The 25,478-nt window shown below is 44.1% G+C and overlaps 1 protein-coding gene across 1 annotated transcript in view; it reads right to left on the minus strand.

Annotated features, from left to right (window-relative positions):
* Positions 1 to 452: 452 nt before the first annotated feature.
* LOC124595259 (1-phosphatidylinositol 4,5-bisphosphate phosphodiesterase epsilon-1-like) overlaps positions 453 to 25,478 on the minus strand; it is a 453,437-nt gene continuing 428,411 nt past the window's right edge. The window contains exons 23-24 of the mRNA XM_047133927.1: positions 14,761 to 14,889; positions 453 to 4,843 (exon numbers count right to left, since the gene is read on the minus strand). Of these exons, the coding sequence (XP_046989883.1) occupies positions 4,433 to 4,843; positions 14,761 to 14,889 (540 nt within the window). The 3' untranslated portion in view covers positions 453 to 4,432. The remainder of the gene's footprint in view (positions 4,844 to 14,760; positions 14,890 to 25,478) is intronic.

Consider the following 25,478-nt stretch of genomic DNA (forward strand, 5'->3'; position numbering starts at 1 on the left):
TTTTGTTATAAATTTATATAGGTGTCTTATTTTTAAATATAAATGTTTAAAGATCATTTTAAAATGGACTCTTGGTGAAAAATTGAAAAGGATGTTCTGTGATAATAAATGTAACTTTTAATGGTTTCCAAGCACTGTAGTGGAGAATTTTTTTCTGAGCACATTTATTTTCACAGTGGCTATGAGAACACAATGTTAATTTATTTGTAATTTTCTTTTGCTTCTGTGACATTGTAACAGCAGAAAATATACTACACTTATACCGACATTCACAAAAGAACTCAGCATTATACTGTGAATGTTTAATAAAGTGTAAAGTAAAACATTAGGCCAACATTGATTTCTGTAGCCTGTACACAATGTCTGTTGTGATTATCCACAGCCTGAACTCAAACAAACACGTAAGAAGTAACAAGACAAAGCCACTATGGACAGAGAGTAAACGTGAAATGTTTCAGTTAGTTGTCATTTATTTTAATGTATCAAGGGAAATGTTTGTCCAGAACAATATATCAAATATAATATTATAGTTACAGCTGCATGAAAAATCCTCTGACACGAAGGAAACAAGAACAAGATATACATATATTTATATTTATGTATATATAAAAGTGGAAAATTATTTACAAGCAACTTTCTGATATGGAAAGAGTGGATAATTAGTGTTCTGACATTTAATTCTGATTCCGAAAAGTCACAACTGCTGTCATAAAATATAACATGTACAATTTCCTCAAATAGATTTGCATTGAGTTGTTTGAAAATAGAAGAGTCATAACATATTTCAGTTGTGTTATAGATAACAGTGGGTAGCAAAATTAAAATAAATTAATCTCCAAGGAATTGATATAAAAAGCAACAGTTACAGTACTGTTATATCACCATAGCAGCTTTCTTACATACCTTGTCATGATTATACCTGTAAGAAGCTTGTCAGTATCAATTCAGAATCTGAATGATGATACATAATTAGTGATGAATGTATACAGTGGACAAATAGATTTTTTTATTTACAACTTTCTCTCAAGCAGAAGTTGTAAGCATATAAACATATTTCTCACAAAGTTTGTAAAATGGATTTTTTAATGAAAATGTCTTTCATAGTCTGAAATAAATAAACATAATCACAGAGTGTTGAAAAGTTTGGTGGTCTGAAATATATAAAACACTGTACATTATTTCACATCTGATAAAAAGAACACATGCATGGTACAGTATACTATTTAAAATACAGCTAGGGTTTAGCTGCCTCCATTACAACTTTTTAAACTCAGTCAGCTACTGTAGAAGTAATAAGGAACTCTGATTAGAAATTGTGCAAAGTTAACCACTTCTTGTGCTGCAATGTTATTTACTGGTCGAGAAATTTAATAAATTCATCACATTTGTGCATCAGTTTCAACAATTACATTCAGTGTAATGCTTTCATTCAACAAGTATATATGCTCCATTTGTCTAATATTGCAAGCTAACACAGAAAAGGCTTAGCTCTACTAAGGTAAGATGTATCTGAATATCTAGGAATCATTATTATATAGTTTAACATTTTTAAAGAAATTAGTCAGGTTTCTTTTATTCTGAAGTAGTTCTCATGCCAGATTATTTGTTCTACTTATGAGACCCTATATTTAATTTAGTTGTAGGGCCAGATTCATTCACAGAATATAAACTAAATATATGACTAGCTCCCTGTAAGTAAAGTCATTCTACCTATATATTTTTCTATGAAATGTAATCCTTATCATTCTATAACTTTTCTTAGTGACTGTTGTCATTTTAACATTTTATGATGTATGTATCTAAACATGACTCTGGCAAAGTTTTGTTTTAGATCTTTTTCAATTCAAACTAAAGTTTGTTCTATCTGACTTCAACAAATTATGGCTGAATGTAAATTTCCAGTGTACAGAGTAAGTGGTACCTGTAGCACTAACTACGATAACATTTGCAATATGTGTAGAAATTGCTTATATCACATATAGAAGAATGTACTGAGACAAGAAGAATTTCTATCAGGATTAAAAATAAAAATAAATAAAAATAATACATTACCATACATAATTAATAACAACTTTCCATCACAGCCATAATGACATACAGAATTAATGATGATTTAATGAAATTGCAAATTATGAAATCTGATTGTCTCATTGGTAATACTTTAGACATGATATAGGAGTACTGAATTCATGAATTATGTTTGATGGAATATTTAATATTAAGCTTTTTCTTGTTTCAGTACACACTTCAGTTATACTCCTAAACTGGCAACATTGCATTAAATACAATACTTAATTTCGTTTATTTCTTCTTAAGTAGCAGCTTTATTGGTACAGAACAAAAAGGTACAGGTACATATTAAAAAAAATATATGTAAGAATAATTTCAGAGTAAAATGTAATCACAATACTGATCCAGTTTGTTGCATATCTGTAAATAAATCATGCAACTACATTCCATTCCTTTTTTATAGGACACACACATCCAAGATGTCACCCTCACATTAACTCTACGCATAGAACTTCAACACTTAGAAAAATAATTAGCTCCTGCTCTGCTTATACCAATAGGAAGGCATCTGTGCTGATACTTAACCACTGCTTTCTTGGCTCAATTAAAAATCTGGTAACAACATTTTATAAATATGTGTATATAAATATATTTACAAACAGAATAGATGTTTTTACAGTCAATAAAAAGAATATATTTACTTTGAAAGCTGTCAACAAAGAACCCTCAATTTATATGCCATTTACAGGAAAACACTTATCAATCTTAATATAATTTAGGCAACAGACAATATAACACTGCATTTGCAGCAGCATTTATCTTTTTAATACTAAAATTTGTACAGTGTACAATATGCACATTTTGATTTATAGCTGATGTTACAGGATTTTTGTTTCTTAATGTCTTTAGATGTTATCAATGACTCATGCACTGTGAAGTATTATTTTCTCACCACATGGTATAGTGAACTGGTAAAAATATAACAGTACCTTCTTGGGCAGAGAAGATCAAGCTCAGCATAGCACTCAAAAAAACCTGTTCTCAGTATTACAGGAAGTGAATTATCTGAATAACAGAACAGTGTTGAAGTATGTGTCATAAAAGCAATCATTTGAACTATTATCCAGCATAGTAACAAAACAAACGTCACATTCGATTAAAAATGTGTACTAAGCTACACACGATGTCATGTACAGTTCAAACAAAAATGAGGAAATTATAAATAATGAAGCAGTAATAATGATTTGAACCTTACGATTATGAAGGTCGGTACCACAGTATAAAATCATGAGACGAGGTATCAGATTTAAATACAATACATAAAAGTATCACAGAAAGTTTCTTATGACTAGATATGGGCAACAACAAAACATCGGGACAACTATTCAGTCAACGCTAATTACAGGTATGTTCCGTTCTCGAAACTTCAAGCAAAATGGGATTTTTGATATTTTTATTAGTACGTTAGTACCTAATTTTAAGAACAAAAATATTGAAGATATGTTAAACATTTGATGTCGAACTTTGGTTTAGCGTTACAAAAATATCCCATTTTTGCAGAAGCCGGTTACCATCGGTGAATTTACCTGTTTTGTGTATTTGAAGTCTGTAACTGTACATAAATCACTGTTCAAAAACGCCCAGCCAACACCTGTGTCACTGACAACATTGAAAAACATTGAGAGATCCACTACAAACTCACATTTACAATACTGTTGACAAAACTGAAGTGAAACCGGCACTAGCACTGACATTAAGGCAACAGGCACAAAACATATCCACACGGCGACACTTCCCTCGAAGCAAAAAGGAGTCTTCTGTACACCACAGAAAACACGGCATTCTCTACAGACCTCACCAGCCACACGGAAACACAGAAACGCACACACGACACGCTACTGTCCTCTCGTACACTGGTCGGTTCGCAACCGTTTCCCTGTTTTCCAGTCTGGGTCGATACGTGAATGAGAGGGAGGGGGAGGGAGGGGGAGAAGGGAGGGGTTGAGAGAGAGCGCATTTGATGTAAAATGGTTCATTTCGACGATATTTGGGGATTTTAACCCGAACTTGTTCCAGCACAGTACAGAGGAAGGCAGTTTCTAAGTCAGACAGAGGCCACTCGATAAGTTACGTCACTGTCAGGGAACCACCACATACGACGAGTGGTTCTAGAAAGGGAGTGGTGACGGGTACCGCACAGCCGCGCCCGGATCGGAAGTCTCGTATTTGTAGCTGGGGTGGAACGTCCGTCGACAAAGATGGGAAGGCACCCGGGGTGATCGTCCTCCAGTGTACAGTCTGCTCGGTCTCGAGACTGCGAGTGAAGCGAGAGGAGCTCCGGCGGCTGCACGGCGACTCACATCCAGGACGCGCCGGTGTGCGGCGAGGACTCCTGTCTGGCGCCGTACAGCGCCACCTCCACTCAGGACTTCCAGACGCGCAGCTTGCGCAGCGACACCTTCTTGAGGCGGGAGACGGCGGCGCGCAGGTCCAGGTCGCGGACGTCGTCGTCGCTGAGCGTCTCGCCCTCGGAGTGGACCTCGCGGTGCTGCGTGGCGACGGGCGGCGGCGGGCGCGGGCGGCCGCTGCAGCTGGCGGGGAACTTGTGGTGGCGCACGTGGCGCGACGTGGTGGGGTCGCTGAGCGCCTCGGCCACCGGCGCCTTGCCCGCGCTGCGCCCGGCCGCGCCCGCCGCCGCCGCCGACAGCCCCTTGCTGAGCCGCTCCAGCGTCGCCGTGCGCAGGTTGGCCGCCACGCGGTGGCGCCGGCCCGCCGGCGGAGTCGCGCGCTCCCGCTCGCGCAGGATGAACCGCCCGATGGTCTGCCAGTGTGCCTGCCGACCAGAACCGGACACTGTAGCAAAGGATGCTCACACCTACAGACAACATCTACGTCTACATCTATACTCCGCAAGCCACCCAACGGTGTGTGGCGGAGGGCACTTTACGTGCCACTGTCATTGCCTCCCTTTCCTGTTCCAGTCGCGTATGGTTCGCGGGATGAACGACTGCCGGAAAGCTTCAGTGCGCGCTCGAATCTCTCTAATTTTACATTCGTGATCTCCTCGGGAGGTATAAATAAGTAGGGGGAAGCAATACAGGGTGTTACAAAAAGGTACGGCCAAACTTTCAGGAAACATTCCTCACACACAAACAATGAAAAGATGTTATGTGGACATGTGTCGGGAAACGTTTTAGTTTCGTCAGTATGTACTGTACTTCCTCGATTCACCGCCAGTTGGCGCAATTCAAGGAATGTAATGTTGACTTCGGTGCTTGTGTTGACATGCGACTCATTGCTCTACAGTACTAGCGTCAAGCACATCAGTACATAGCATCAACAGGTTAGTGTTCATCACGAACGTGGTTTTGCAGTCAGTGCAATGTTTACAAATGCGGAGTTGGCAGATGCCCATTTGATGTATGGATTAACACGGGGCAATAGCCGTGGCGCGGTACGTTTGTATCGAGACAGATTTCCAGAACGAAGGTGTCCCGACAGGAAGACGTTCGAAGCAATTGATCGGCGTCTTAGGGAGCACGGAACATTCTAGCTCGCGACTGGGGAAGACCTAGAACGACGAGGACACCTGCAATGGACGAGGCAATTCTTCGTGCAGTTCATGATAACCCTAATGTCAGCGTCAGAGAAGTTGCTGCTGTACAAGGTAACGTTGACCACGTCACGGTATGGAGAGTGCTACGGGAGAACCAGTTGTTTCCGTACCATGTACAGCGTGTACAGGCACTGTCAGCAGCTGATTGGCCTCCACGAGTACACTTCTGCGAATGGTTCGTCTAACAATGTGTCAATTCTCATTTCATTGTAAATGTTCTCTTTACGGATGAGGCTTCATTCCAACGTGATCAAATTGTAAATTTCCACAATCAGCATACGTGGGCTGACGAGAATCCGCACGCAATTGTGCAATCACGTCATAAACACAGATTTTCTGTGAACGTTTGGGCAGGCATTGTTGGTGATGTCTTGATTGGGCCCCATGTTCTTCACCCTACGCTCAATGGAGCACGTTATCATGATTTCATACGGGATACTCTACCTGTGCTGCTAGAACATGTGCCTTTACAAGTATGGCACAACATATGGTTCATGCACGATGGAGCTCCTGCACATTTCAGTCGAAGTGTTCGTGCGCTTCTCAACACCAGATTCGGTGACCGTTGGATTGGTAGAGGCGGACCAATTCCGTGGCCTCCACGCTCTCCTGACCTCAGCCCGCTTGACTTTCATTTATGGGGGCATTTGAAAGCTCTTCTCTACGCAACCCCGGTACCAAATGTAGACACTCTTCGTGCTCGTATTGTGGACGGCTGTGATACAATACGCCATTCTCCAGGGCTGCATCAGCGCATCAGGGATTCCATGCGACGGAGGGTGGGTGCATGTATCCTCGCTAACGGAGGACATTTTGAACATTTCCTGTAACAAAGTGTTTGAAGTCACGCTGGTACGTTCTGTTGCTGTGTGTTTCCATTCTATGTTTAATGTGATTTGAAGAGAAGTAATAAAATGAGCTCTAACATGGAAAGTAAGCGTTTTCGGACACATGTTCACATAACATATTTTCTTTGTTTCTTTGTGAGGAATGTTTCCTGAAAGTTTGGCCGAACCTTTCTGTAACACACTGTATATTCGATACCTCATCCAGAAACGCATCCTCTCGAAACCTGGACAGTAAGCTACTCCGCGATGCAGAGCGCCTCTCATGCAGAGTCTGCCACTTGAGTTTGCTAAACATTTCCGTAACGCTATCACGCTTGCCAAATAACCCTGTGACGAAACGTGCCGCTCTTCTTTGGATCTTCTCTATCTCCTTTGTCAACCCGACCTGGTACAAAGGATCCATGGCGCGAACAGTCCGATCGAGGTGGTTCCACAGATACGCGATTGAGTTTGAATCCGGGGATTTAGGCGGCCAGGGGAGTACAGCACACTCTTCGTGGTGGTCTTCGAACCACGCACGTACACTGCGAGCGGTGTGACACGTTGCATTGTCCTGCTTGTAGATCCCATAGTGCCAAGGAAAAATGGAACTGCATGTAGGCTTGACCAGGTCCCCAAGAATAGATGCAAACTTGTGTTGATCCAAAGAGCCTTCCACAATGACGAGATCACCTAGGGAATGCCCTGAAAATATTCCGTCATCCAATGTGAATCCTTCTGACGATTATTGCACGGCTGTACACACCGAAGGCCATCTGACCGATAGAGCATAAAACCTGTTTCATCTGAAAAGACTACCATTCGCCACTCAGCGGACGTCCAGTTCCGATAATGGCGTGCAAATTCCAGCCTTTGTTGCTGATGAGCAGCAGTCAGCATGGGTGCATGAGCTGCATGCCTGCTGGTGGTGGCCGTGCGCAGTAACATTCGCTGATCGCTTGTCGAGGAAACACCTTGGTTCATCTGGGTGGTCAGTTGCTCAACAGTTGTATGTCTGTTCACACATTCGCATCTCTGCACCTGTCTGTAGCCTGTGGTGTCCTTGTCAGTTTTGGATAGCGTCTTTTTGCCATGCATAGTATACGTTTACCACAGTGGCATATTGATCTTCTGGTTAAGGACAACCACACCGTAAGCAATACCAGGTCCATCTTAATCAAATTAAGTTTGGTTAGGCCACTTGTTGGGTTACCCCCATGTTGATGTTTGAGGGGGGCAGATAGAGCCATGTTGCGGCTCGTGTCGGTGCCATTGGTAGGTTGGCATCGTGTAATAGGAATATTGGTGTCTCGTTTTCTTCTTGTGTTTACTGGCACCACTATGTTTGCTAGCACTGTCTGTCTGCAACTGGCAGCAGCAACGTTTATCGATATCTAGTACCGTGGTACTATCTTGGGAAAGACGTCAAGTGTTTTCTGCGTCGGAGTGTGTCGTGGAGTTCGGTTGGGACGGAGCAGCAGTGAGGTATGGCAGTACGTGGACATGACGGGACTGCTGGCGGCATGCAGGCACTGCCAGATCGAGGGGCTGCATTTGCGAGGGCCACAACCTCGTTGTCCAGCGGACCCAGGACATTTGAGTTAAGGAACATTAACCCAGTAGACAAACTTCCACTATTTTGAGAACACACCGTTTGTTCGTCGTTGAGACGAAGAGCAACGAGTGGAGTGTTTGGACTTTGCGAGATTAGTTAGCCATCCTCCGCTTCTTATTATTAATCATTGAATTCCTTGTGTTTATTGGTGAAGTTCAACCAGCGGTATTTTTCTGCCTAGTGGCCGCTAGCGCCCCAGTTACCTGCCCTGGAGGTGAGCATATTTTCGCGGAGTGTACCTATCCTCGTCTTGCCACTGCTGTCCAGTAAGGCGTGTAGTTCGACAGCCTCCTTGATTGTGATCCAGATATGTTGTTTCTTTTGGACTACTTTGGTCGTAGTGGTTCCTTCTGCTTCTGGATGTTCTAAACACCAGATTCTGAAGACGCAGTACTGTCCATCAATTCCTCCTTGCCTGGGTTATTCTATCGTTGTATTGGTTATCAGACATTATGTAGATTTTGCAAGAGTGTTAGTCTATGTTTAAACTGTCACTAGTTTGAGTTGCCATTCGGTTAAGTGAATACAACTCTTGGCTGCCTATCTCATCGGTTACCAAGTTGAGCGACTTTCCCAGGCCGATCCTTGGAGCGCTGTTTGAGGCCCACTTCTCTCTTGGTTTGATCAGATTGTGATTATTGTTTTTTTAAATACATTTTAATTTTGAGTTATTACTATTGGGGCCTTCATCCAACAAGTGATTTGAATTTCTTGTCAATAAAGCTTTCCGCCGTGAATGCAACTCTTAAGAATTTTTCATTAGATATTGTCCCTTAATAGCGAAACTTTGATGATTATGTTTTTTTTAAAAAAAATATTTTAATATCTCTTGGAGAGTTTTAATTGTTTTTAAGAATTTGTTATCCAGGCCTTCAGCCATTACATTGTTTTGAGTTATTACTATTGGTGCCTTCAGCTGACAAATAATTTGAATTTATGGTCAATAAGGCCTTCTGCCGTGAGTGAAACTTGCTTAAGAATTTTTTATTACACATTGTGTCTTAATAGTCAAATTTGATAAATGTTCCTTATTGTCAACCTCATTTGCAATTGGTTCCAAATAAAGCGTACGTGATTTTTAAAAAAACTAAGCAACCAATTGTAACTGAGTAAGGCCCTGTCCACACTGAATCCTGTCTTTCCCTAAGTCCCATGTTTCAGTGGTAGTTACGACAACGGCTGCACTGATTTTTGCATCTCCCTGACACAATATACCCTCCACTGCTAGAGCTGCTATCTGCCGTCTATGAGTGGTTGTTGAAAGTTGACATCGAACATAGGAGGTGCTCACATTAACGTAACTCGACCTTACATACCTCTGCTTCAAGCAACATTGCCAGAACGCCAAGCTGGAAGTCAGTGAAAGGAACAATATTTTGAGGACACTCATAGCTAGCAGCTGGGAGCTAGTCGTCATGTCCTGAGAACTTCTGCTCTTGCTTTGTGCGTGTCACAGCAGAGTACATCTCACCCGTGTGGCGAGTGTCTGCTCTCACCATGCATGCTGACAGTGCAGTCATTGAGTCCGTTCGAATCCTGTTGGGATGTATGAAGCCAACTCCAGTCGACAAGCTCTACCTGATGGTATGGCCCCCTCTCCCTCTGACAGAAGGGTTATCGCTGCCGATGTGGGGAGTGTAAAGCTGATCAATGATCCCTATCGTACACTGCATGATAATCAAGCCTCAAGCTGTAGCCTGTCGATTTGTCGATTGGAACATAGAACGCGCTTTATCATTAAGACTCAGTCTCTAGAGGGGATAGCCAGAGTATAATCGCATCATAAGATGGAAGAGTAAACTGCTGACGGATATCCCTACGAAGGAGAAACTAGCCCCAGGAAAAGATATGCCCTGCTCTGTTTGGACATCACCCAATCTCTTTAGGGGGGCGTCCCTCATTGGAAGACCAACATGCAAAAATGGAGCATCCCTCCAGCTATGAAGATGTGCCCCACGGTTGCGAAACAGCAAGAGATCTGGGCCATTTGCTCATATGCCCTACTGGAACAACTTACATAACACAGGACTTGATCGAGATGTGCGGCCCCTCCCGTCAGAGGTTCGAGTCCTCCATCGGGCACGGGTGTGTGTGTTGTTCTTAGCATAAGTTAGTTTAAGTTAGTTTAAGCAGTGTGTCAGTCTAGGGACCAATGACCTCAACAGTTTGGTCCCTTAGAAATTTACACACATTTGAACATTTTTGAACTTGATCGAGCAAGAAACAAGGCCGTTGGAGTTGTTGCATTCTGGAAATGCTGACGGGACAGAAAAATGAGTGAATTACTGTATGACACCGCTTCTAGACTTGACAATGGCCTCAATTCGGCGAGGAAGACAGTTCACAAGTTTCTTTGAGGATGATATATCCAGCTGACGCTACCCACTGATAAATGGATCCTGTAGAGCTGCCAAATAACGATGGTGTTGACTATTAAGTTTCACCTGCTGATCCAAATAGTCTCAGCCATTTTCCGTGGCATTAATTTTATGTGACTTCGCGGGTCGAGGTTCGATAGGGTGCCTGAATCAAATCAAGAATGTATGCATGCTGCCCTGAGGACACGACTGTTGTCATCTTGTAAGACGAGAGTGTTCACGGCATACTAACATGAAGATACTGATGAAAGGGCAAAAGTTACTCACAAGTAACGTTGAAATAAAAATCCTGTCTCTTGATCACGATAACCTGAATGAGTCTGATCAAGTTATGGTATCCACAAGTCACCGATACCTCTAAAACAACATAGCACCACCTCTGGCCTGAAGTATACCGTCCCCATATTGAGGGTTAAAGGCCTGCGCTTACCGCCTACTATCATTTCAAAACTGGGAAAATCGCGACTCGTCGGACTACGCTACACACTCCATGCAGCTACAGCCCAATTTTTGTACTATCTGGCCCACTGAAGACGCGAAACTTAATGTGCTGGTCTGACCAATGCCTTTTGAGAGTTACTCGACTGCATATCACCTTCACAATATTCGCTGGGACGCTGTTTGAGACAACCTTGCATTATCTGACAATGGCAGCTCTTTCTGGATTTGAAACGATTACTGTTGGCAATCCGTCACACTTGTCTCCGTCCCTTGTCGGTTTGGATCTTTTTAGGTCCTCTGTTGTTACACTGTGATACTAATAAAACAGTGGTGACGTTTATGATATGATGTTATAATGTGCGTTTTTCTCTGAAGTCGTGATGGTGTTAGTGGTTGGGGTAAGGAATTTACTCCTATGTATAAATAGCACTGGGGAAGATGTTTTAATTGCAGAGAAAGACACGTAATGGACATGAATGAAGGCACTGAGAGTTGGGATGTAGGGATTAGGAGATGGGAAGGATAATGGTAGGCTGGAGGCTTCGTTTGAATTTTGATGGGTGGGATAGGCTGTAGCTGATAAGATGCATAGGAACCACAGATTATTGCATGATCTTAGTGAATGAAGGAATTCAAATTTCGTTGGCTGCTACCAGCAGCAATTCAGGGTTCTCAACCCTAGGGGTTTAATGAGGTATTGGAACTCAAATTTAAGAGAGATATAGAGCAGACATAGGTATTACAGGTGTTTGAGGCGTGGAAGCCTTCTGAGCTGGTAAAGGATTCCGGTGGGAGAAGGCTGTCATAAACTGAAAGTGAGGAGGAGTGCATGTTGTCCAAGAACTTGGAGGGGGCGATAGATCTTGGGAGGAGTGAACAAAAGCAGATTAAGACATATCTCCGCATCGATGATGAAATCATAAGAGACGAAATACGAGCTCAGACTGTGCAAGAATGGTGAAGGAAATTCGGATGAGTCCTTTTCGAACGAACCATCCCGGCATTTGCATTAGGCGACTTTGGGAAGCCATGGAAACTAAACCAGAACGACTGTATGAGATCTGCACGGCTCTTGGCCGGAGTGAGAGGCTAGTATCTTGCCTCTGAGATTCCTGACATGGTAAAGCAGTGCAAGTTCGTGATACAACAGCATTGGCGAGAGGATGGGTTGGGTGGACGCTTTGAGTATTTGGATGATGGTCAAGGGATTTGATCGCCCTGTCTCGCCTGTTGATAGCTTAAATAGTTGTATTGCGAACTCTTTTCCATGGTTTGTAGTTGGGAATTCCAATTTAGTTTACGACCAGATATTAATAAAGTACTTTGGTGTTTTGATTACGTGGACTGGACTATTGAGGACTCTTAGGCAAAGGTCCCAGGGATGGAATACGTGCGTGATTTTCCCTATAACTGTTGCCTGATTTTTTTGTCTGGAGTGATAAAGACCTACCATCGGTTACAACAGCCAACGGCTTTGGCGCAGTGGTAACACTGGTTCCTGTCAAATCACCGAAATTAAGCGCTGTCGGGTATGGCTAGCATTTAGATGGATGACCGTCCGGATGTGCCGAGCGCTGTTGGCAAGCGGCGTGCACTTAGATCTTGTGAGGCCAGTTGGGGGACTGCTTGACTGAGAAGTATCGGCGGTCGGTCGGTTCCGTTGGGTCTTCCGAGGCCTCTTCAGATGGTGTTTTTTATTCCTTACAACAGGAGATGAAATTGTTGGTGTGGAGTTGTAGGGATCGTTCAATGGATGGCCATAACAATTTTTTCCCTACCCCAAAGGCTAGACTAGACTTTTGAGACCATGCACGCTGTAGAGACCAGTTCTTTTCAAGCAAACAGCATCCAGTGGGACAGAGTGGGCCCCAATTAACAGTGTTTTGAAGGAGATTTTCAGTTTAGGTACTTGCCTTGCAGCAGGGAAAACTCGCGAAAACCTTGATCGAAACCGGTGGATTGGAGTTAGTCTTAATTTATTTCTGGGACAGGCCGTCCAAGAAAAAATATGAAATATGAGGCCTAGTGTGTATTGAAGCTTAATGCATATAGGCAGAATGTCAGAACCCTCACGTACTCACTTAAAAAATGCGGACATATACTTAATCTTTCAGTGTAATCTGTTAATTTATACTTCAATCTGTTATTTAATTTCCAACATACTTATCATTTTAAAAATAAGTGTATTTGTTACTCTTAAGATAGACAGAATATTAGTGAGCGTACGAAAGGACTAATTGCGTCGGACAAGATTTCACTTTTTAAGTTCTTCGGCACTGATCACCGTGATAACGTTCTACATCTTCATAATCCGTACAGCCCTCGTATAATATATTTCTTTACGTGTATCACATTACAACAAGTCGTCAAGTCTGCCTCCGCAGTTGAGTTTTTTTGCCTGGCTAACTACCATGCTTCCTGATGCCAAACAAGGAACTCGAAGGTCTAGAAGACCGACAACAGCCGGGAGAGGGGTCTGCTGACCCCACACTCCTCAGTACCGCACCCAGACTGATCCATCTGTGGCCAGTTTGGTTGGTCTGGATCCAATCGTCATCAAGATCACACCCGCACCTTGTGCAAAGGCAACCATTTTGTTCTTTCTTTTTCGTATTTGTGGAACACCCTTTTTCTGGTCTACAAGTTCCTATTTTCTTTTTCTCTCTTCCCTTCGGTTACCCTTCCCCCATTCTCCATCTATTTCTGTTCGAGAACATATGATGAGGACAGGATTTCCGATTTTTGTGCCCTCCATTTTCTTCTGTCAACTGACGGCAATTTTTGCAGATTGCACTTCAGAAATGGGCTTATGCGCTTGCAAGCTTGCGACGCTGACTTCTGGCACTCCTGCAGAGCTTCCTGCTTGGATTTCCTTCGCTGGATCACTGTCTCCAGTCGAGCCATTCTCCTCGATGATCAGAACTATAGTGTCATCTCTTGCCGTTACACGAGAGGGAGCCAAATCCCCGTCGAATGAGCATTAGGATTATATTATTCGGTTACATCAAACGATTTTGCTGTCTGCTCTACTGTTACTGTGCGGCAATGGCCACTAGTGAATAAACGGCTGTAGTGGTGCGTACTCTTGCCGGAAATTATCTAGTTGACAAAGATATCGTTAGGTCCCGCTACATGATAGTCATCTAATACCACGTGTACGAGGGAGCAATATCTGTGTGTTACATTAGAGCCTAACAAAAACGCTTCCTTGTCTGAATTCCAAGAAAGAGTAGGGGACTAACGTCTGGTCTATATGTAAGTACGCACTGTTAAAAGTGTTAGAAAATGCCAGTTTCCCATCAAGTGCAGCCAAACAGCAAAACTTAAAAAGCGTAGCCCTAGTCCTAGGCGATGCGCACTCTTGACCGACACTCCCTTCTGTCATTCCTACACGCGGTAGACAGCATATCTAGGAGTCATACCTGGATCAAAATAACAAAGTGATTGACAGTTACGTGTTTACATGACGTCTGTCAAGGCATCAACAACGTCTTCCATTCTGTCCATCGTCATAATATCGGTAATGATATCGTTCTGCTAACTCAGGTGCAAATTGACACTGTCGGTTGAAAACGATGCTCAAGACAGGTAAGGTAACAATAGGATTTTGTTTTCGCTTTTTGAATCGTTTCTCAGTGAAGTTTGTTTATTTTACGCGACAGAACGTCGTAAATTAGATGTAAAAGTGAATAGAGAAATGATAAATAAATTACTACCGTGCTAAGAAAACCCAGTATTCTACGTTAATAACAGCTCGTGAATGTATCCAGAACAGAAACACCCAGCTGTTGCTGCCGCACCATACTGTGTGCGGTTATTCACTTTGTTAATTTGATCGAGGTATTGTTGTAACGAAGTAGCGCAATCGTGCACCTGCGTGCTGTAGACGTTTTCGTCGTCAGCCAGAACCCTCTGTTGGCGGGTGACGGAACTGCCGCTGCCGCTGCTCCACTCCAGCTCTTCCACCAGCACGAAGCGGGCCGGATCCTCCATTCGTCGCGCCTGCACAGAACATCAGCTTTGAGAAACGCTCCAAGCTGTCACCTCGAGATCCTAGTGAACAGCAGAGAAAAGGCCGAACACCACAGCAAGACTACATAAAATTGCAAACTGCAAAATTTCATACGAAAAAGTTAGAGATTGTCACAAGTTAATCTCCCGACAGCAATAATCCGCGAGAAAATCGCCCAAGAGATACTTTGGATACCTTATATAACCAGCAACTTGGAGGCAAGTCAAGAAAGAATAAAAAAACTATAAAAAGTATGTATGCTCACGTGGAATCACTTCAAAGAAAGATCCATTTCCATTAACACAAATTTAAAGGACTACAACACAATCATTCATCTGGAAGCACTATACGCAGCAGAAAGAACACATATTGCTGGACTAACAAAAATTAAAGAATATCGGATGCAGGGACGGAAAATCTTAGTAAAATTTACGGACCAATAAAGAAAGAAGGTATTTGACTGAAGAGACCGACATCAGAAACACACAAAAGCACAGTCCGGACCACGGACACGTTCAGGAAAAGAAGAATAAAATTTCTCGTACATATTAATAAGGTGAGAGAGGATCACAAGAAAAATTCTTGGAAAAAGTATACAAAACGATTTGAGCACAGAAACACATTTTCCCCGGCTGCTTTGCAGGTAATATGCTCTATCAAGCGATAAAACACATAGAAGCAGGCCATACTGTATAGCCCCATCTTTAAAATTAATTTAGTTTCAGGCGAGAAATCACAACAAAATAAAATGTACATGTTATAGTTTTTAGGCCTAAAACAGAGAGCCAACCACAACTTTGCATAATATTTTACAGAAATAAACAAAACGACACCCAGGGAAGTTGACACACAGGTGCTGAAAGATGTTTACGCACATAATAAAGAAAGAAAAAAAAGTATTTTTAGCAGGCAGAATTTTAAAACCAAACCTTAAGAGAATTTGAGAAGAAGGAAGAAACACAAAAAAATCATATTAAATTACTATTAAATTACTTCAAACGTTTTCTGTAAGAGGAAACGCTCGTATACAAGGCGTATCAAAATAATAGCGAAAACTGACGCGGATCAAGTTATATGAAAATAGCAGCGAAAAAGTTCTATTAAACCCAGATCCGCAAGGGAGCAGTTTGCGGGATAACCGCGATTACGAAGGTTCGAGTCGCCTCTGACTTTTTAATTTTTTTATTTTGTTGGCTTCAGGCACTGCCTGTCTCACGAGATACAATTGTACCACATAATGATGCAAACGGTACCTTTGTCTAACTGCATTACAAAATTTCAAAAATAATTGTACAAGATATTTAGCCTGCAAAATACATTAGACTAACTGTACCAACACAATATAAGTCACTAATTTTTAATGTAATATACATATATACAATGAAACACACGAAAAGCTCCTTACATTTTAAAATTCTCTTGTACAAAGACGGATGAAATGCTAGATACAGCCATGTAACTAAAAACCATCGCAATTTTTAAAATATTATACACTATAATTATTTCTGGATGTCGTCTTTGTCACAAAAAATGGTTCAAATGGCTCTGAGCACTATGGGACTTAATATCTGTGGTCATCAGTCCCCTAGAACTTAGAACTACTTAAACCTAGCTAACCTAAGGACATCACACACATCCATGCCCGAGGCAGGATTCGAACCTGCAACCGTAGCAGTCGCGCGGTTTCGGACTGAGCGCCTAGAACCGCTAGACCACCGCGGCCGGCTGTCTTTGTCACATTCTGTCATTATACTGTATGTACAGTTGCCACGTCAACAAGCAGTAATCACAGCATGGAAAGAGCATTAATTTTAATAAATGTCTCTTATCATTAGTATTCAAGTGACCTGCTCTTAGCTCGTTAATAGTAAGAGTTTATTTCCTCGGGAGCGCCGAGCTAAGGAACCACGGGTGGCGAGGAATGTGTTGCTGAATCGCCCAGTACTATGTGCCTTTGATGATACGGTCCAAGTCCTCCAACTTTTCACATTCCCTTCTTGCTTGGGTGACGAGTGTACCACTGATTTCAGTATGAAACACTGGCCTAATTAACACAAATGTATTTGAAGTGCAAACGTTTTGGTTAAGTTACCATCTAACTAGACTTTATAAATCACCGCATCAGCCCTGTTTCCCATTCAATGTTTGGAGAAGGCTGCTAGGTGATGGTCTCATTAGGTCGCATATTCTTCAAGAGAACGTGGTGGACGGGGATAGCTTCGGTTTCTGCGGCGGTATCGTTGAGGGTCTCCTGAGGATATACCCCTTGCGTAACGTTGGGGTAATTTGGAAGATGCATGTTGGGGCAACGGCATATTTTGTTGCTAATGTAATATATGTGACGTATCCATATAGTCCACGACGGATAGGTCACGCAGGGCCTGTACACAGGACTCCGAGATCACCTGACCTGAATTCTGTGTTGTTTTTCTGTCTGGTGTCGTCAAAAAAGCGAAGTGTAAAGCAATATAACTGATATGGTTGAAAAGCTGGGATAGAGAGTTTTACAGTCTCATCAAGCTTTGCGCTATCATCCGGGGGTGTCTGAAAGAATTTGTAGCTCACTGCAGATACGAGTGTAGTATACAGCATCCAAATGCGATGAACACACACGGAGAGCACATTTCTTAATAGGTAGAAGTACACAGTCAATTAAAGGATCTTTTATTAAGAGTGATACTTTTTAAAATTGTAATTCCAAGTTTCCAATATATTTTTTGTGTGCTTCCAGGTGTGAAAATATCTAGTACAGTTTGAAGTTTCATTATGCATTGACACACCGTTCCTGAACGTTAAGAAATCAGCTCAGTTGTGTGTGCTCATCGTTTGTTCATCAGAGAACTGGGTCACCATCACCGTTTCTCTGCTCAGGCTATACGCCGCACTGTGGCCAAGGTTTTGCGGGATATCACTCTACACAACCAAAGGCCACCAACAACATAACGCAAACCGCGGTGTGAGAAAAGTATCACATCAAGTAGGGGCCAGTATTGAGGGAGAGCCGAATGTGTCAGTTTCAAGACTATACCAACCGTTGCGGCTATCTCAGACGACAACTTCGCAAATCTTGCGAAAGTGTTTGTGTCTGCATTCACACAAAGATGTACCGACTCAAGAGCTGAAGCCAAACCATCACAGACTGCGTCGTGAGTTCGCTGATTGGGCCATACAGCAGTTGGAACCTGATCTTGATTTCAGTGGACAAACCTTCTTCTCAAGCAAGGCGCATTTTTGTGTTAGTGGCTTAGTCAATACGCAAAATTGTCGTTATTGGAGGTGGAAGAACCACAAGTGGTCCATGAAGTGCCACTGCATTCAGAAAAACTCACTGTGTGGTGCGGCGTTTGGCGTGTTGGGGTTATTGGACGTTATGTGTTTCGAGATTGTGAGAGAAGAACGTTTGCTGTCAATGGAATCCGCAACAGGTCCACGTTACACGAATTTCTGTGGCCAGAACTTGAGACCATAGATACTGAAAACATGTGGTTCCAGCAGGATGGCGCTACACAGCCGATGCTACGCTCGATTTGTTGAAGGAGAAGCTTTGGCGATCGGATCATCCCAAGACGTGGATCCGTGAATCGGCCGCCAAAGGGCGTGTTATTTAGCGCCCATGGATTTGCTTTTTTTGGGGTTACATCAAAGCCCAGGTCTATGCTGACCAGCTACAATTTTTGTAACATTTGGAGGAGAATATTTGTCATGCTATTGGAGTCATAATGTCACAAATATTGGAAAGAGCGCTTAACAATTAGGGCCATCGTGAGCGTCAGTGTGTTCGAACTCATTGTGTTGCCAGCATTGTTTTTGTTGACGTCTAATTCCATTGGGAGCCGTGTGCATCACGACCATAGCATTGTCAATATATTTGGGATAAATGGCAGCATCGGTTGTAAAGATTGGAATCCTTTATTTTGAAGATCGATATCGGTCACCGTGTGATTATCTTCAGTGCACTGTACACACATCAAAAAAAGTTTTGCATCACCCCAGTTCCCAGAACTCATGAAGATAGACGTTGACTGTGGTTTTTGTATCACGGACACAGTCCCTTTGACTGTTCAGAGATGTCACTAAAACCGTCTAAAAATGTAAACAACCATGCATGAGCAGCGCCTATTAGACTGACGGGGTCCGACAGCCGATCAGTTCCAGTCATTCCACCAGGAAGGAGGTACATGGCTCGTGTTGTCTGTAGTTAACCATGCCTAGAAGGTGAATACCCGCGGTTCAATCGCCTCCGCATTGTTACTTTGTGCCAGGAAGGGCTCTCAACAAGGGAAGAGTCCAGGCGTCTCGGAGTGAACCAAAGCGATGTTGTACGGACGTGGAGGAGGTACAGAGAAACAGGAACTGTCGATGACATGCCTCGCTCAGGCCGCCCAAGGGCTACTACTGTAATGGAAAACCGATACCTACGGATTATGGCTCGGAGGAATCCTAACAGCAACGCCACCATCTTGAGTAATGTTTTTCGTACAGCCGGAGGACGTCGTGTTTCGACTCAAACTGTGCGCAATAGGCTGCATGATGCGCAACTTCACTCCCGACGTCCATGGCGAGGTCCATCTTTGCAACCACGACACCATGCAGCGCGGTACAGAAGGGCCCAACAACGTGCCGAATGGACCGCTCAGGATTGGCATCACGTTCTCTTCAACGATGAGTGTTGCATATGCCTTCAACCAGACAATCGTCGGAGACGTGTTTGGAGGCAAGCCGGTCAGGCTGAACGCCTTAGACACACTGTCTAGCGAGTGCAGCAAGGTAGAGGTTCCCTGCTGCTTTGGGGTAGCATTATGTGGGGCCGACGTATGCCGCTGGTGGTCACGGAAGGCGCCGTAACGGCTGTACAATACGTGAATACTATCCTCCGAGCGATAGTGCAACCATTTCGGCAGCATATTGACGAGGCATTCGTCTTCATGGACGTCAATTCACGCGCGTGCACATCTTGTGAATGATTTCCTTTAGGATAACGACATTGCTTGACTAGAGTGGGCAGCATGTTCTCTAGACATGAACCCTATTGAACATGCCTGGGTTAGATTGAAAGGTCTGTTTATGGACGACGTGACCCACCAACCACACTGAGGGACCTACGCCGAATCGGCGTTGAGGAGTGGGACAATTTGGACCAACATGCCTTGATGAACTTGTGGATAGTATGCCACGCCGAATACAGGCATGCATCGATGCAAGAGGACGTGCTACTGGGTATTAGAGGTACCGGCGTGTGCAGCAGTCTGGACTTCTACCTCTGAAGGGCTCGCTGTATGGTCGTACAACATGCAATGTGTGGTTTTCATGAGCAATAAAAATGGCGGAAATGATGTTTATGTTGATCTCTATTCCAGTTTTCTGTACAGGTTCCGGAACTCTCGGAACCGAGGTGATGAAAAACTTTTTTTGATGTGTGTATGTTGGATCGGCGACTGCTGAGTTCACAAGATAGGTTTTTCTGTAATTCAAAATTATTGTATGCAGTAAATGTGAAGATATTCGTTGGAAGTAATCATCACAGTACATATTACACCTCATGGAAAATGTTGTACTGTTATGGTATGGGCCTAAAAAGTTCGAATAGTTTGCACTGAAGATGGTCACACAGTTACCGAAATCGATCTGTAAAATAAAGGATTTCAATCTTTACTACAGATGCTGCCATTTATCCAAAATATATTGATTATTTTTGTTGTAGCTCATCAGCGCAGTGTAACGAGACAGTTGCAGCTTGCGAGTAACCACCTCAATACAGCAACTACTTCCTGCGGCAGGGTGTTCGGTTCCTGCTACCTTTCTGTTGGGCGCTAAACTTGTTTGGCGAATACAACAGTTGCACATTTTTAAATCGCACACATAAACAGAAAAGGCTCGAGGGAAGTCATTTTCCTACGTAGACTGAATAACCACTTCATTTCATTGTTTAACGACTAACTAATGTCTTCAGCGAGTAGCTTGGGCATTACAAGGTACATCACAGTAAAAAAGAAGAAAAAAAACAATTACAGTGCATATTTTGCTGTGATGTAGGTTGATAATTCCCAAGGGGGTGAAAGTAGCTAACTGCTAAATAATGAAATGAAGTGACTATATCAAAATAAAACGGCCTAAGTAGGAAAATGACTTCCCTCAAGAAATTAACGCCGGCTGTGTATCCATATATACAAAAGAATACTGAAATAGTAAAGGACCGGCTACAGTCTGGAACCGCGTGACCGCTACGGTCGCAGGTTCGAATCCTGCCTCGGGCATGGATGTGTGTGATGTCCTTAGGTTAGTTAGGTTTAAGTAGTTCTAAGTTCTAGGGGACTGATGACCTTAGAAGTTAAGTCCCATAGTGCTCAGAGCCATTTGAACCAAGTAAAGGACCGTTCCTGTTCGTTGTTATCGTCAAGCTGGCGCCAACGATTACGGAAGTGATGGGGGAGGATTGCGCCTTCAGACAAAAACGTTCTTTACGTATAAATTGAGCTTGGTATTTTCGTATACCTGCTACCCACACCAGTTTTCAATATTAATCACGGTACACCCTGTACCGTATCCGATCAGAAGTATCCTCACACCTATTAGTAGACGTTAATATGGGGACTGCGCACCCTAAGCCTTTATGATGATTTGAACTCTGTTGGGGGCACTTTCAATGAGGAATCTGAATGTCTGAGGACGAATGGCAGCCCATTGTTCCTCAAGGGCCTAAAATAGAGAACGTAGTGACGTTGCACACTGGAATATACATGGTGTTTCACTAAATGTGTTTGTCTCTGTAAGTTACGAAGTAATAGGTGACGAAAATATTTATTGCGGTAGGTCACCATAAGAAACGTTACACTGTGTGCGGAGCTATGAACATTGTTTATTGTGTTATGATCCAAAGAGTTACAGCAAAAGATACAATTTTTTAGATGCAACAATAGTTGTTTGTATGATGCACTGGAATCAGTAACACCAGCTGTGTATACATCAGTTTAAATTACATTTCTATCACTTTTAGTTTGGGAGCAACAACCCTTCAAAGTTTCAGGGGCAGATACCACACGCTGTACATAATACATGGCTGTGTGGTGGGTGATGGATGTTCTGGCGGTGGGAAGTTCATTTAAATGAGATGTTCAAATATATGTCCATGTTCCTGATTGCACAATGCAATGCGCCTTCTAAAGGATCTGCGGATGAGATGTAACATCGCCGGTGCCACGGAGCAACATGCGTCCTCGATGCGCCGTATTAGATCATCTGGGGATGTGGGCTCAGTGACATAAACACGATCCTTTAGATGTCCCCACAAAAACAAATCTAATGGTGTTAAATTGGGCGACCTTGCGGGCCATGAGTGAGGACTATGGCGCTCCAACCACCTTCCTGCAAACCTGTTGTTTTGTTCTTCCACAACAGCACGCGCAGAGTGGGCTGGGTGACCATCGTGCTGCATCCACAAATGGACTCTCGTGTTTACACACACATGTTCAAGGAGACCACCCAAACTGTCGACTATAAACGCGCGAGGTAACTCACCTGTCAGTGTACCTGGGAAGTAGTGCGGACCGATGATTTCATCCCGAAGGATTCCACACCATACATTAATAGACCACCAATGCTGACGGTCGACAGATCGTACCCACCGAGGATTGTCTGCGGCCCAGTAATGCACGTTATGGCGATTCACCGCACCATAATTTGTGGACATAACACGTGTAAAGACTCCAGCGTGAAACTACGCATGGCCCATTCACAGAAGGTAACTATCGCACGGAAATCGTTCCCGTGCAGCTCCTGCGTCAGTGACAGGTGGTACGGTTGAAACCTGTGTCCGTGTACTATGACTGACACCAGCGACTGCAGCAACGGCTCGTAAGCTGACATGGCGATCGTGGTATACTGCAGCTAAAACAAACACCTCCGTCTCCTCACTTCTTGCAGTTCTTCGTCTGTTACTGCGGCGCATTACCAAGCTGCCTGTTTCCCGAAGTCGTTGTTCGGCACGTAAGAACGTAATGGCTGCCAGAGCTCTTCGCCTAGGATATCTCGCGGCGACGCCATGGCTGCTTCAGTGGCATCGTGTCGGCACTCGCTGAGCATCAGCAACATGTCAACGTACTCGTTGTTCGTGTATGACATCTTCATCCGATGTCAGTAACTGTGGTGTATTGAGCCCCGTTTGTTTGTGTGGCTAGAACTGTCGGGTATACGGCTGTGTGCGGCGACAGTCGGCAGTCTAACAGCGCATCGAGGAAGCTTCTCGCTTCATGACATCGGCGACGTTACAACTCGGCCGCACCACATTCAGAAGGCGCATTGCGTTATACGCAGCGTGTGTGGTATCTACCCCTGAAACTTTGAGGGATTGTAGCTCCCAAACTAAAAGTGATAGGAATGTAATTTAAATTGATGTATACACAGCTGGTGTTACCGATTCCAGTGCATCATACAAACAACTATTGTTCCATTTAAAAATTGTATCTTTTGCTGTAGCTCTTTGGATCATAACACAATAAATTATGTTCATAGCTCCGCACACAGTGTAACGTTTCTTATGGCGACCTACCGCAATAAATATTTCCGTCGCCTATTACTTCGTAATTTACAGAGCAAACACATTTAGTGAAACACCCTGTGTGTTCTAACTCATCCCAAAGTTGTTCCAATGATTGCAGGCCGAGACTCTGGTGAAGTCGGTTTGTTTAAGGAATGCTGTTGTCAGGAAACCAGTGCCTCAGAGATGCTGCTTTACGACATGGTGCACTGTCATGCTGAGACAAACATCCATCGTCTCCGGCTGTCCCTCTGTTGTATGCAGAACACAGTGCTGTAAAATGTGTTCATATCCATCCGTATCCAGCAATAAATGGACCACACCCTAACTAAGAAAAACATCCCTGTACTGTAATACCACCTCTTCCGTACTTTACTTATGGAACTACACGTGACGCCAGTAACGTTCTCCAGACATTCACCTGGAACCAAACCCTTCTGTGGGATTGCCACAAGGCATAGCGCGACTCATCGCACCAAACACTCGTTTCCAGTCATCCACCGTCCAGGTGGGTCGCTCTTTACACCACCTCAAGCGTCACTTCGCACTGACTACAAAAATTGTGGCATACGAGGAACTCGACCGTTGTACCCCATTCTTTTTAACTCCAACGCACAGTCATTGTGATAGCTGGACTCCTGGTGATACTTTGGAACGCACAAGTGATTTCTTCCACTGATTTCGTGCGACTATTTACGACCACCCTCCGCAACATTCGACGGTACGTGTCCATCTGTCAGATCTGCCTGGTCTTGATTTAGGTGCGGGTGTTCTTTCACGTTTCGACTTAACAGTTACATCAAAAACAGTCGACATGGGCATCACTAGAAGGGCCCAAATGTACATGGTGGATCTGTTACTCAGGTGACATACAATGCGCAGTTCACGTCCGATATGACTGTGCTTTCCTACCTGATCTATATTGCTATTACTGTTTCTCTTCTGACAACACAATGTATGTATGTACGTATTGAACTGGGGAACTAGAAACGACGGAGACACTTCGTCCCCGCCGTAACCCTCAGTGGTTCACAGCCCCACAACAGGGTGCAGCAGTCCACGCACCCTACCACCGCCCCGCACCGAACCTAGGGTTATTGTACGGTTCGGCCCTCAGGGCACCCCCCCCCCCCCCCCACCCCGGGAACGTCTCATTCCAGACGAGTGTAGCCCCAATGTTTGGGTGGTAGAGTAATTATGGTCTACGCGTCCGTGGAGACAGTGTTTGCGCAGCAATCGCCGACATAGTGTAACTGAGGCGGAATAAGGGGAATCAGCCCGCATTCACCGAGGCAGATGGAAAACCGCCTTAAAAACCATCCTCAGGCTGGCCGGCACACCGGACCTCGACACTTATCCCCGGGGCGGATTCGTGGCGGGGACCGGCACGCCTTTCCGCTCGGGAAACAGAGCGTTAGACTGCACGGCTATCCGGGCGGGCGGCAACACGATACTACCCGTCTCCTTTTGTAGTGGCTTGTCCGCCTGTCATGACATCAAGTGGCACATTCCGCGCTCCGTAGGTGTCTCCGCATACCTTTGATCAGATAGTGAACAGAAATAACTGGAGTTGCGCTCTACCAAAACTGGTGTTCGGCGCGTATGTAAATAACGTAGTTAGTGGTAGAACTTCCCGGGCGGGAAGGCGTGCTGGCCCCCTGGCACGAATCCGTCAGCCGGACTAGTGTCGAGGTCCGGTGTGCCGGCCAGTCTGTGGATGGTTTTTAAGGCGGTTTTTCACCTGCCTCGGCGAATGCGGGCTGGTTCCCCTTATTCCCCCTCAGTTACAGTATGTCGGCGATTGCTGCGCAAACACTTTCTCCACGGAAGCGTACACAATAATTATTTTATCACGCAGACATTGGGGTTACACTCGTCTGGTGTGAGACGTTCCTGGAGGGGGGGGGGGGGGGGGGGGGTGTCCACTGGTGGCCTAACCGCACAGTAACCCTGGGTTCGGTGTGGTGCGGCGATGGGGTGAGTGGACTGCTGTAGCCTGTTGTGGGGTTGTGAACCACTGAGGGCTACGGCGGGGACGAAGTGTTT

Source organism: Schistocerca americana, chromosome 2, assembly GCF_021461395.2.
Source record: "Schistocerca americana isolate TAMUIC-IGC-003095 chromosome 2, iqSchAmer2.1, whole genome shotgun sequence".
Lineage (NCBI taxonomy): Eukaryota > Metazoa > Arthropoda > Insecta > Orthoptera > Acrididae > Schistocerca > Schistocerca americana.